Genomic DNA, 12,847 nt, shown 5'->3' on the forward strand with positions numbered 1-12,847 from the left:
ATTTATTTATTTATTTATTTATTTATTTATTTATTATTTTTGCGATTTATATGCTGCCATTCTCCCAAAGGACTCAGGGCGGCTTACAACAACAATCAATAATACAAATCACAAAATAACAAAATAAGTTAAAAACCCCTTAAAAACCATATTTAAAATTATTACAGTTTGTGCAACCCCTAGCAGATCAAGTTATTTGACGGAAGAGCCACGTCTTCAGTTTGTGCCACTCAGAGTGGTTCACCACAAATCCATTGAAGTTCCTGTGACCAGTTCTTACTTTGTAGATTATTGGAAACGCACTGACAGTCTTAGTGGGTCAGTTAAGATTATTAATGCAAACAACAGTTTTCTTAGTGATGAAAATGGATTTAGATCTAAATCCATTATTGGGTGGCTGTAAACTTGTGGGGACAATGCAAGTAATAAAATAATGCTATAATCCTATTCTAATTCAGAGAAAGGCGATTGGTTAGTCATTTATTGTATATAACTTGAAGAAAGGAAAGACAAAGACCAGAAGGAGCACATGTTCCTTTATCACAGTTAATTGCAAATTGGCACACAGTGCAAAAAGCAGCCTGCAGTTCCATGCAAATTGCATTGTCACAGAAATGACACACAATTGCTCCACACCAAAACTCACTTAGTAATGAACAAGGCCAGTTTCTCCATCTTCGTTCTTGCAAAACAATTAAGGATGAATTGTATTCTGCAATTTAGTAAATGAATAGAATTGGTCATACAAGATTAATGGGGAGGAGGAATGACATAGGATTGTTAGACTGCTGTCTTTCGGATTGCATGAGGGCATTTCGACAACCATGAAACGATCCTCTTTTTCTTAGATTAGGAAAACAATTCAGGTTTCTTAATCCCTACAACATGCAGGCATATCATTCTCTATGAAGCTGGATAACGGTCCCTATTTTTTTCAAACCTAAAACCGTGGATGAGGTGTAAGGACCCATGACTAAATGTGTAAAGCTATGAACTCAGTTAAACTAGCTTGTGAGCTAGAGCTTTAATCAGGCACATGCTGTTTCCGTGGTTCTACAAGCAAATTTGGAAATTACTAAAGAAAGCACAGGCTGATATTCTTTTTTTTTTATTGAAAAAGTTTTTCAAATACAGATTTTTCCCCATTTTTGCCCCCTCCACCCTAACCCCCCCTCAGCCTCCCCTCCCCCCATGGCTTCTCCAAAATAAAATCCAAATTAACATCAAATTATATAATACTTTACCATCCTTTTACACCACCCCCCATATGCTAACCATTTCTTTCTAACATTATTACTATACCCCCCCTATACTATACTATACATTTCAAAACAACCTTCAGCTATAAAACTATATAATAAATCCTGATTTAGCATTTATTCAACTCATAGTCTACCCATTTCCTCCACCCCCAAACATATATCTCTTAATTCAAATCCTTTACATATATTTATATCTAAACATAACATCCCTTTTCCTAAACTAAACAATCAATAACCTATCTCCACCCATTTTCCTATAGGTCTAACATACATAATATTTTTAATATCTTTGTTCTTCTGCCCACACCACACCACTAAAAGATATTTCCATATATAAATAAAATCCTCAAATGACTTTAAATTTGTAATCCATATAATATCTTCTGTAATGTCTTTCAACTGGATTATTAATTCCATCACCCATATTAGGGTAATATCAGGTTCAGCCTCCAACAGTATATTCAGTATCTTCAATTACCATCTGCCCCCATCAATAGTAAGTATTTTCATATATAAAAAACCACCCGAGTGACTTTATATTTATATTCCATGTAGTATCTTCTGTAGTGTCATTTATCTAGATTGTTAATTCCAACCACCACATTGGGGTAACAACCAGATCTTCTGCATGCCCCAATCCCATAGATCTCTTGCCACATAACTCAACATATAGGTAATCCATTTTTCAAAGAGTCCAAGATAGAAAGTTCCGATCCACTCAATCAGAGGCCACCTTCCACATCCCAAAAGCACCAGCATTGCAGAGATCTGTTATTCTTCTCAAAATAGTATAAGTCAATAATTTGCCTCAATTATATTTTTATGTATCAGCCTTCTATAAATCCCGCTTATTATATTTAATCGTCTCTTAAGTAACTGGCATTAGACTGTTGTTTTGTTTAAATTTTTTTAGTTTTGTAGGACCTGCTTCTTCTTTTCTTGGCCTTTTGTGGTTTAGATCTCCATCCTAGTTGCCTTTCTAGAACTTGCATATCAGCTGATTGATTTCCATGCTGGTCTGTAACTTGATAAGACATCACATTAAAATCCAAAGCCGCCTCTCTTGTATTTATAGGTAATCCAGCTATAACCTCTGAAGGAGAATCCAAAAGCGGCTCATCCAAAAGGGCCTCTGTAACTTGTTGTTTTTCCATTGCCTCCATTGCCATCTGCTTAGCCTGAGTTTCAATCTCTTGTTCATTTTGCTTTTCTTTATTCCCCTCCTGTATTCCTAACGCTGATGGATCAATTTTAAAAACCTTGTAGTAAAATTCTTCCGCTTTTTCAACAGTATTTAATTGATACCTTTCTCCTTGATATCTCAATATTATACCAACTGGAACATCCCACCTAAATGGGATGTTTTGTTTCTTTAGCTCAGTCACCAAAAATCCAAAGTCCTTTCTATCTTTTAACATCTTGGACGGCAGCTCTTTATATATCCAAATCTTCCTTCCATTCCTTTCCAAAGTGGAGTTAAAAGACTTTTGCACAATATCATTTCTTATTACTCTATCAGTAAAATAAATCATCACATCTCTAGGCAACTGCCTTTGCTTTGCAACCCAAGAATTCACTCTGTAGACCTTATCAATCCTGCAGGATACCTCTTCAGGACTAACCTTTAAAATCCCAGCCAGAACTTCAGCAGACATCTTTCTCAAATCATCTCTGTTATTTTCCTGTATTCCCCTCATTCTGACCGCAAATTCCATGGACCTGTATTGCATCATTATGACTTCTTTTTCAATCCTTTGTTTTATATTGTCTGCATTGTAAATCTTGTGGTCAGCTTCCTTTATTTTAGATTTTACTTCTGAGCTATTGTCTTGAATATTTATCAAATCATTTTCAATTCTTTGTATTTTATTGTCCAAATTATAAAATTTATTATCAGCTTCCTTCATTTTAGACTCTAATTCTAGGTTAGTATTGTTATCCATCTTTATAACTATTTCTGAAAAAGTTTTCAAAGCTGTTACAATCTGTTGTTTCAGGTTGGCATATTTTCGTTGCACCAACTCTTTAATTTCCTGCTTGAATTTTTCAAGATTCTGGTTCACAATCTCATCATGTCTTGCCATCTCCTCCAAAACAAATTCCTTTAGGTCTTTAAAGCCATTCTTCTGAATCTGCAAGCTCAAAACTTGTTCATATGATTTGTAAATGGGGGAGCCCCCCCCCACTGCTTGTTTGTCTGGCTTTGTCATTTTTAACACCATCCTGCCACACAGACAAACTCTTTTAAAAGAAAAAGACTTCTCTCCAAACGGTATCAATATCAAGTCTCTAAGAAGGAAGAAACATAAAGTAGAAATTTTTCTCTTCAATTCTAGCCAGCGCTATTATTTCAGATACTTTGTAACGTATTGAACTATTCAGGCGGAAGGACTTTCGCTTTCAGGTTTCTTCTTCTCAAGCCTCAGCCAGTCGCCATTTTAAACTTTTTTTCTTCGCTTTTAAAATCACTTATAAAATTGTTAGAAATACTTGCAATTTAGGGTCCCAAATCCGGATTTCATCCTGTTTGTTTGGACAATCTGTTAGTTTTCATTAATTGGATTGGTTCCATCGCCTGGCTCTGCAAAAAGCAGAGTTCCCTCGAAGCCCGGAGCAGCAGCGAGCTGTATAGGGAGCCACATTCTGCTTCCTCCCCAAGAGTAATAAAAAACTCTGGGGAGTTCGCAGAGGGCTCTACCTGTCCTCGCCGGCTCTATCTCACGTCTCCTCAAGGAGACGGAGTTTTTCGAGCCATCTCTCAGCTGTAGAGACGGCTCTTTACAGGCAACGAGGCTGGCGGTCCCGAAAGACCGTCTGGCGGCGACGGAAGCCAAACCGGAAGCCTCCACAGGCTGATATTCTTCTTTGTCCTAAACTGTAATGCCTGCTTGGCTTGGGCTTGATACATATCCTAAATCCACAGAATAGAATAGAGCTGGAAGGGACCCTGGAGGTTTTCTAGTCCAGCCCCCTGCTCAAGCTGGAGACCCTATGCCATCTCAGACAAGTGACAGTCCAGTCTCTTCTTAAAAACCTCCAGTGATGAAGCACCCACAACGTTTGAAGGCTAGCTGTTCCACTGGTTAATTGTCCTCACGGTTAGGAAGTTTCTCCTCAAGTTCAGGTTGATTCTCTCTTTGATTAGTTTCCAACCATTGTTTCTTGTTCTGCCCTCTGGTGCTTTGGAGGATAATTTGACCCCCTCTTCTTTGTGGCAGCCCCTCAAATACTGGAATACTGCTAACATATCACCCCTAATTCTTCTTGTCTTTAGAATAGCCAGACCCAAAACCTGCAGCTGTTCTTCATATGTTTTAGTCTCCAGGCCTTTGATAATCTTAGTGGCTCTTCTTTGCACTTTTTCCAAAGCCTCAACATCTTTTTTTGTAGTATATAAAATATATAAATTGGTTGCAGTATTCCAGGTGTGGTTTTACTGGGGTTTTATAAAGTGGTACTAATACTTCACGTGATCTTGATTCTATGCTTCTTTTTCAGGGGTGAAATGCTCCTGGTTCGGACCGGATCGCCTGATCCGGTAGCAATGGTGGCGGGTGGTTCGGAGAACTGGTAGCAAAAATCCCTGCGCCCCCCCCCCCATGCCCAACTGAGCTGCGCGATCATCAGAGGCTGTTTTTTTTTTTTTTACTTTTAAAAGCATTTTTTCTACAACCTCTTCAGCCGAAAAAATGCTTTTAAAAGTAAAAAAAAAACAGCCTCTGATGATTGCACGGCTCAGCTGGGATTGTCAGAGGCTTTTCAAAGCATTTTTTTCTGCAACCCCTTTGGCTGAAGTGGTTGTGGGAAAAAAAATACCTTTAAAAGCCTCTGGAGATCCCAGCTGACTTGCCTGATCGTCAGAGGCTTCTAAAAGCATTTTTTTTCTGCAACCTCTTAAGGTTGTAGAAAAAATGCTTTTAAAGGTAAAAAAAAAAAGTTGGCCACGCCCACCCAGTCACATTACCCCCCACCACCAAGCCACGCCCACAGAACTGGTAGTAACAAATTTTAGATTTCACCCCTGCTCTGTTTATACAACTAAGGATTGTATTAGCTTTTTTGGCTGCTGCTGCACACTGCTGGCTCATATTCAAGTGATCATCCACTAGGACTCCAAGGTCCCTCTCACAGTTACTGTTTTTGATCCAGGTCTAGCCTAATCTATACTTATACCTTTGATTTTTCCTGTCTAAATGTAAAACTTTGCTTTTCTCCACATTAAGATTCATTTTGTTGGATAGGGCCCATTGTTCAAGTCTGTCAAGATCTTTTTGGATCCTGAGCTTGTCTTCTGGGATGTTGGCTATTCCTGCCAGTTTAGTGTCATCTGCAAATTTGATGACTTCCCATTCTATTCCCTCATCTGAGTCATTTATGAAGATATGGAAGAGTACTAGGCCTAAGACAGAACCTGTGGTACCCCACTGCTTACTTCTCTCCATATGGATGTGGTACCAATAAGGATTACTCGTTGAGTACAGTTTGTCAGCCAGCTACAAATCCATCTGGTGGTAATGTTGTCTATTCCACATTTTTCTGGTTTACCAAGAAGTAGGTTGTGGTCTACTTTGTCAAATGCCTTACTGAAATCTAAGTATACTATGTGCACAGCATTTCACTGGTCTACTAATATAGTCACTTTATCAAAGAATGAAATAAGATTGATTTGGCATGATCTGTTTTTAACAAACCCATGCTGGTTATTAGTTATAACTTCATTTGCTTCTAGTTGTTCGCAGACCTGTTTTTTAATTATCTTTTCCAGGGTCTTCCCAGGTATTGATAGTGGTTTGTTTAATCTTTTTTTATTTTGGTGTGGGGAAGAGAGGAGGTTGGAATCTATCCTACATCTAGCCATAGTGATCGGTTAACCATTACTTTTGACTTGGGTTGTGTGAATTTAGCCAGCTATGCAATAAGCATATTTTGACTCAGTGTATGCTTTTTGGGATTGTGGTGACATGCAGACAATAACACCTATACATATACCTGCCCTTTGTGCCCTGATCAGGGTACATTTGAGGACTTCATGACAAGAGTGACAGAATGCAATTAATATTGCTATTTTCTGGGCAAGACCTAATTTGTATATATTTTAATCTTGTATTTTATATGCTTCTGACACGAATAAACAAACAAACAAACTCAATGTATCACTTTAGTCATTGTCATTTAAATGCAAACTCTCCAAATAGCCATAGCAATAGCACTTAGACTTATATACCGCTTTACAGTGCTTGAACGCCCTCTCTAAGCGGTTTACAAAGTCAGCATTTTGCCCCCAACAATCTGGGTCCTCATTTTCCAACCTCAGAAGGATGCAAGGCTGAGTCAACCCGAGCCTGGTGAGATTTGAACTGCCAAATTGCAGGCAGCTGGCAGGCAGCAGAAGTAAGTCTGTAGTACTGCACTTTAACCACTGTGCAATGGAATTGCAACTTCTAGAGTTTGCTGCTTGAGAATTCTGGGTGTTTCAGTCCCATCATGTGGGGTGGGCAAAAGCTGATATAATCCTATTGGGTTGTACTTGGTTTAACACAGTCTGAATATCCATGTTTGATGCTGTATGTATCCACTCAGGAATAAAACAATACAGATAGTCCTCGACTTAGAACAGTTCGTTTAGTTACCATTCGAAGTTACAACAGCACTGAAAAAAGTGACTTATAACCATTTTTCACTCTTACAACCATTGCAGCATCCCAACAATCACATGATCAAAATTCGGATGCTTGGCAACTGACTCATATTTATGACGGTCATAATGTCCCGGGATCTCACGTGATCACCTTTGGTGACCTTCTGACAAGCAGTTAATGGAGAAGCCAGATTCACTTAACAACTGTGTTACTAACTTTACAACTGCAATGATTCATTTAACAACTGTGGCAAGAAAGGTTGTAAAATGGGGCAAAACTCACCTAACACATGTCTGACTTAGCAAATAAATTTTGGGCTCAGTTGTGGTCTTAAGTCGAGGACTACCTATAGAATTCAGGGAAGTTATTTCCAGTGAAAATGTGCTTAGATGCACATTTAATTCTTTAGCGGAATTAGGTATTAATCAACATGGTTAATTTCCTTAAGCATATATTTTTGCTTTTCACTTGTTATTTTGTAATACTTTCTGCCTGTGCCCCCTACGGTGATAGCCATCCAAATTCTCTCTTAATAAGAATACCATTGGGACTCTCAAGATTTCAACTATTCCAAAACAAAACAAGATAGAAAAAAATTAAAAAGTAAAGATAATACCCTGAGACAAGATATCAGCATTTCTACTGCGCAATAGTTGGGGTTTTGTTTATGGAATCTCTGTGCTATGAATTGAAGCAACTGTGTCCTTATCAATGGCTGTTACAGGCACTCCTTGACTTACAACCATTCATCGGGTGACCATTTGAACTTATGGCACTGGAAAAAATGACTTGCAACTAGTCCTTGCACTTTTGACTGTCACGACATCTTCAAATGATCAGAATTTGGGCACTTGACAACCGGCATGATGGTTGCAGTGTCCTGGGATCATGTGATCACTGCAATGTTCTTAGCTGGCTTCCAACAAGCAAGATTGATGGGGAGAAGCTGGATTCCCTTAGCAATTGCAGTGATTTGCTTAACTGTGGCAAGAAATGTTGTAAAATTGGGCAGTGAACAATCACCTTGTAAGTCAAGGACTACCTCTAAATGGATAGTTAGATAGAATCATTGTTACATTTTACATTTGTGAATTGTCCTTCATCAAATTTCAGACATAGTTAATAATAATTCCAAATGATTTGCAACATGATTTTAAAAAACAATCTGTTGATAAAATACGTGTTGGACAGGCAAGCAATCAATGGAACTAATATCTGTCATGTCTAACTTCAGTCTTATTCATTTGAGTTGAATTGGGTCAATTCCCAGATATCACTCTGATAAAAAAGAGAAGGAACTGTGGAGGATGGGTATTGCCTTTGTAGGCTTGGTACACCTCCCATCAGAATCCAGTCGTCCACCATTAAAACAACACTCTGGATCCTCTCTTATAAATCAACAATTATCGGGTTGTCTAAAATTCTTCCTAGGAGGCAGCTAGTGAAGAACAAGAAGCTCCATGCTTTTGGTCTTAAATGTGACATTCACATGGTTTTAATCCTATGTTTTTCCTACCGGTTGGAATTGTGGCATGAGGAAAAGACAGCTGTTAGGAGTTGTTGACAGGAGAGCATCTGAGGTTACTGGCTAATGTATACCACTCTGAGAATTGGAAAAGGTTATAGAATGATATTTCCAAAAGCTCACTGTCCCACAATAGAACAGGATTAATTAGTTTAACAATCCCTGAGATGTGTGTGTGTGTGTGTGTGTGGGGCACTTTTAAAGCCTCTTAGTTGTGAGAAAAATAAAGGTATTTTTTAACACAAAAGCCAAATGTTAAAGGTAGTATCAGAAGAGTGTTTAGATAAAAGCCAATTTCATTCAGAAGATAAACTCGCTGGACAAGACCTGTGTTAAATCCCTTTTGAGCTTTGAAAGTTTCTTGATGATCCAATATAAATAAGTATTTAAATTTAAAGGCAGAAGCTGCCCAACATATTAAGCATATAAGGTGAGCTCAGACCAAATATTCATCTACTCCCAACATTTTTGGTCTATTCACACGAAAGAATGTGTGTTTTTTTCCAGTTTAAGCTGTTGTATAAATCCAGGAAGGGAGGGGGAGAAACATTATAGGGACTCCTCAACTAATGTCCATAATTGGGACCAGAATTTCCATTGCTGAGCAATGTGATTATTGAATCACACCCAATTTTAGAGAACTTTTTTGCTATGATTGTTAAGCAAATCATTATTGTTAAGTGAATCACATGGTCGTTAAGCGAATCCAGCTCCCTGTATTGACTTTGCTTGTCAGAAGTTGGCTGGGAAGTTGCGATGCCAGTTGCCAAGCATTAGAATTTTGATCACATGATTATGACTATGGAGATGCTGCAACGGTCATAAGTGCAAGGACCAGTCATAAGTCACTTTTTTCAATGTCGTCGTAACTTCGAACGGTCACTAAATGAATGGTAGTAAGTCAAGGACTATGATTTTAGTGTACCTTGGACAAGAGAACTCAGAAAGTGAAGGCTGAGGACTTTTCTTCACGGGCACTGTCTTCTTGAATGCTCTGTCTTGTTTCTTGATTTATAACCACTGTTAGCCATTGGGTGAAATAATCTGTAGGGTTGCAGATATTTGTGAATATCAGGAACAACATTGCTGTATTCCACTTACCTAGGAAGCCTAGAAAAGCTGTGGTATGATTTAACAGATCTGGAAGCAGTTCAGAGATGGATGAAACTAATATAATAAATATAATTTGGGGAGAGATTCTGTTGGTGGAGATTCTTCTAATCTGATCAAAGGATCCTGCTTACCTGTGGAAAGGTAACTTGGGAAGTCATGAATCTCTTTGATTCCAGCAACCAGCGACCTTAAGCTTAAGTGCTTATGACTGAATTTGTTCTTTTTTCTTTCTTCCCCATCACCTTCTCCTTGTCTGCCACATTTGTTAGGGCGTGAACATGGACTAGGGGTATTTGTAAAAGTGTTAACTAGACACTAGGATAAAAATAGTTTAAATATTAGCATGCTAATCAAATGGGTGCAAAGCCATACCTTTTTTTCTTAAAAAAAAACAAAAAACAGATGGACTAGGAATTTTGCAATGAGCATGTCAATGAAATTCTCCTGCCATGCAGTCATTAACCAATCTCTTTTTTCCTGTCTTTCTTCAGGGGGGCTTTTTCCGTGGTGCGACGCTGTGTCAAACTTTGCACTGGACATGAATATGCCGCCAAGATTATCAACACCAAGAAGCTTTCAGCAAGAGGTAGGGTTGGTTTCCTTCTTTCTGCAAAATGACTGTGCTTTCCATATTTCTGCTCTAGGAGGATTCTGTTGTTTTGGTTCCCTGAGGTGCTGCTGTGTTTCAAGAGACACTCTCAACATGTAGAATGATGAGAAAATAGATTGGTAGTTCTGGCAAACAAGGCAAAGCTGCCAGAGGTAACAAGTGCAGAAATTACTGCTTATCAACAAGAGAAAATGGAAAGGCTCTTGAAGAATCAATAGTTCTTTCCGCACGTTATTTTGAAAAGTAGTTTGCACCCCTTTCTTTCCTTTGGTTACTAGGGAAAAGACCATTTTCCAACCATCCCTTTTGCCCTTGGAGTCTTGAAATTTATGATGAGCTCAAAGGGCCCAGATATTTATATTTTATAGAGTGGAATGAACTAGTTGGCAGAAAAAAATTATGTGTGAAAAGGAATGTCTATGGGAATAATGAAGACCAAATGAAACAAACTGAGTTTATTGAAGATATGGTATTGTGAGCAATTGACCTGGGCCTTGTGACAGTAGAGCCAGGCAGTAGGTGAGTCATTAAGCCATGAAATACTAATTTTAGGAATCTTTTAAGCAGCAACGAAAGTGAGAAAGTTCATTTTACTTTGTACTTGGTTTATACATCGCTTTTAGTTCTTTTCTGACAGGAATTTCAGAATTTCACATAATAATCTGTTCCAGGCCCATTTGGAAATACAAAGATGGTGACTCAATGTCAGGGCCCAAGAACCAAGAAGGACACGCAGAATTTTCTTTTCTGCAATTTCTTTTATTGTTCCTCACCTGTACAGAGGTGCAGGACATGTGAAAAATGCCTTGATGGATCCCAAACTGAATGTGAGTCAACCAAAAATGATGGCAAAAGAGCAAAACAGTCCAAGGCTGCAACAGCTAAAGTGTAGAGCCAAAGTCAAGAAAAGTTGTTGCTCCTCTATATTCTCGGTTGGTTACATTACACATAGAATATGGCATCCATGATTTTAGGCAGGCTGGCAGGGAAATCCTGGAAGTTGAAGTCCACACAACTTAAAAGTTATTGAGGTTGAGAAATAGTGGATTAGACATTAGGAAGGACTTCTTGGCAGTAAGTACTGACAATAGAAGTGAAATAGATTGCCCATGGAGCAGTTTCTTCCCCTTCACTGGAGGTTGTCAAGTAGGGATTGGATACTATTATGGTGAATTTGGCATTGTTGGGGGGGATTGGATTTAACGACCTCTTATCTTCCTTCCAACTCTCTGATCAAATCCACAGGAGAAGATAAAAGTACTTTATATGAAGTGGAAGATCCCACTTATGTGCCTTTGTTCAGGGTGAGAGGGATTGATAGATAAGATCTAACATTCTGCTTGGTTCAGCTCCCCCTTTCCAGATTGTGGTGGCATCATCATCTCTGTGTCCATTTCCACATGAATAGTTAGCATTTCCTATAATTTAATTTTGAAGCCATAATGTAGGATCCCAGAGGAAAACATGACTTGCTTTTTAACGATGATTGCTTAAAGATAAATTCTAGGCACAACCTAGGCAGGGTAACTAACTTACTAATTGGATTACCATAGTAAAGTTTAGATGCAAAGGAGAGGCTGAGGTTGAGATATTGGAGAGAAGCTGATTAAAGGCAGTACTGAAGTGTTTAAAAGGTGCACATGATTATGAGTAGATTAACTGTATGTGAGGCTGTGGAGAATGGTACAGGAGTTGCACAGGGCTCGTAAGTAGTAGTTATCAAAAGGTATTTTTGGTCAGACTACGGAATAGCTGTAAAAGACTGATAGGTAAAGTATTGGAAGCAAGTAGGATCAGCCAGTGTTTTGTTCCTCTTAACGGGAATCTGAATCTATTAAGCTTTACAGATATTACACCAGACCAGAAAGAAATGCAGCTTTACACAAATATTTCCACACTGCCTGTAAATGGATATATTGTACATAGGAAAGAAGATTCTGATTTTGACCAGAACAAATATATCTATTGCTGGATTTAAGCTATGGTTTGTGCCTAAGTGTTGATTGTCCAGTAAATCACCTTTATGCATGATTAATCACAACATCTGAATTCCACCATAGCCTTCCTTGTTCAGGCCAACATCCATATTCCATTTTTGTTCTCACTTTGCTGAAGACTTGTATTAGAATCCAGTTAGGTAGCTGTAGAGGCTTCTGTTAAACTCAGTTCATATTCCTGGTCTGGGTTTGAACTGTTTGGAATTTTATATTAGTAGCTATGCACCAAAGGAGCAGTAAGAAATTAGTTAAGTGCATCAGATTAAGGGAATAGCAGTAAACTAAACAATGGAGAGCAAAGCAAAGGGGAAAAAAGCGATGATAATGATAGGAGCAAGAGGAAAAGGATGAGGAATAAAGAATACAAAATGGCTTCCTAAATGAGATCTGTAGACTCACTAAGCATCATCTGATTTTGATTGCTATTGCTCAAAATTGCTCAAAACTCTAAATTGGTCACTTAACAGGAAATTCATAATTTAAGATTGGAATGTCTTCTGATAATTTAGAGGTTTACCATTAGTACAGTGCAGGAGTCAGCTTGAAAGAACATGCATGATTGGTTCACTCTCTGAATCTGGGCATATGTAGAGAGTTTGTTGTTAAGGCATGTTGTGAAGTCTCCCCGTGATCACTTTCAAGGCTGAGGAGACCAACCTCATCCAATGTCAATGCTTTTTGAGAGTCTTATAGGGAATTAC

At 38.4% G+C, this 12,847-nt stretch overlaps 1 protein-coding gene across 11 annotated transcripts in view; it reads left to right on the plus strand.

Annotated features, from left to right (window-relative positions):
- The window catches only part of CAMK2B (calcium/calmodulin dependent protein kinase II beta), a 214,818-nt gene that overhangs the window by 47,224 nt on the left and 154,747 nt on the right, over positions 1-12,847 (plus strand). For all 11 annotated transcript variants that reach the window (XM_070952294.1, XM_070952302.1, XM_070952297.1 and 8 more), the window contains exon 2: positions 10,031-10,125. In XM_070952294.1, the coding sequence (XP_070808395.1) occupies positions 10,031-10,125 (95 nt within the window). The remainder of the gene's footprint in view (positions 1-10,030; positions 10,126-12,847) is intronic.

The sequence above is a fragment of the Pituophis catenifer genome, unplaced genomic scaffold, assembly GCF_029215685.1.
Source record: "Pituophis catenifer annectens isolate HBS135680 unplaced genomic scaffold, rPitCat1.0.hap2 SCAF_12, whole genome shotgun sequence".
NCBI classification, from domain to species: Eukaryota; Metazoa; Chordata; class Lepidosauria; order Squamata; family Colubridae; genus Pituophis; species Pituophis catenifer.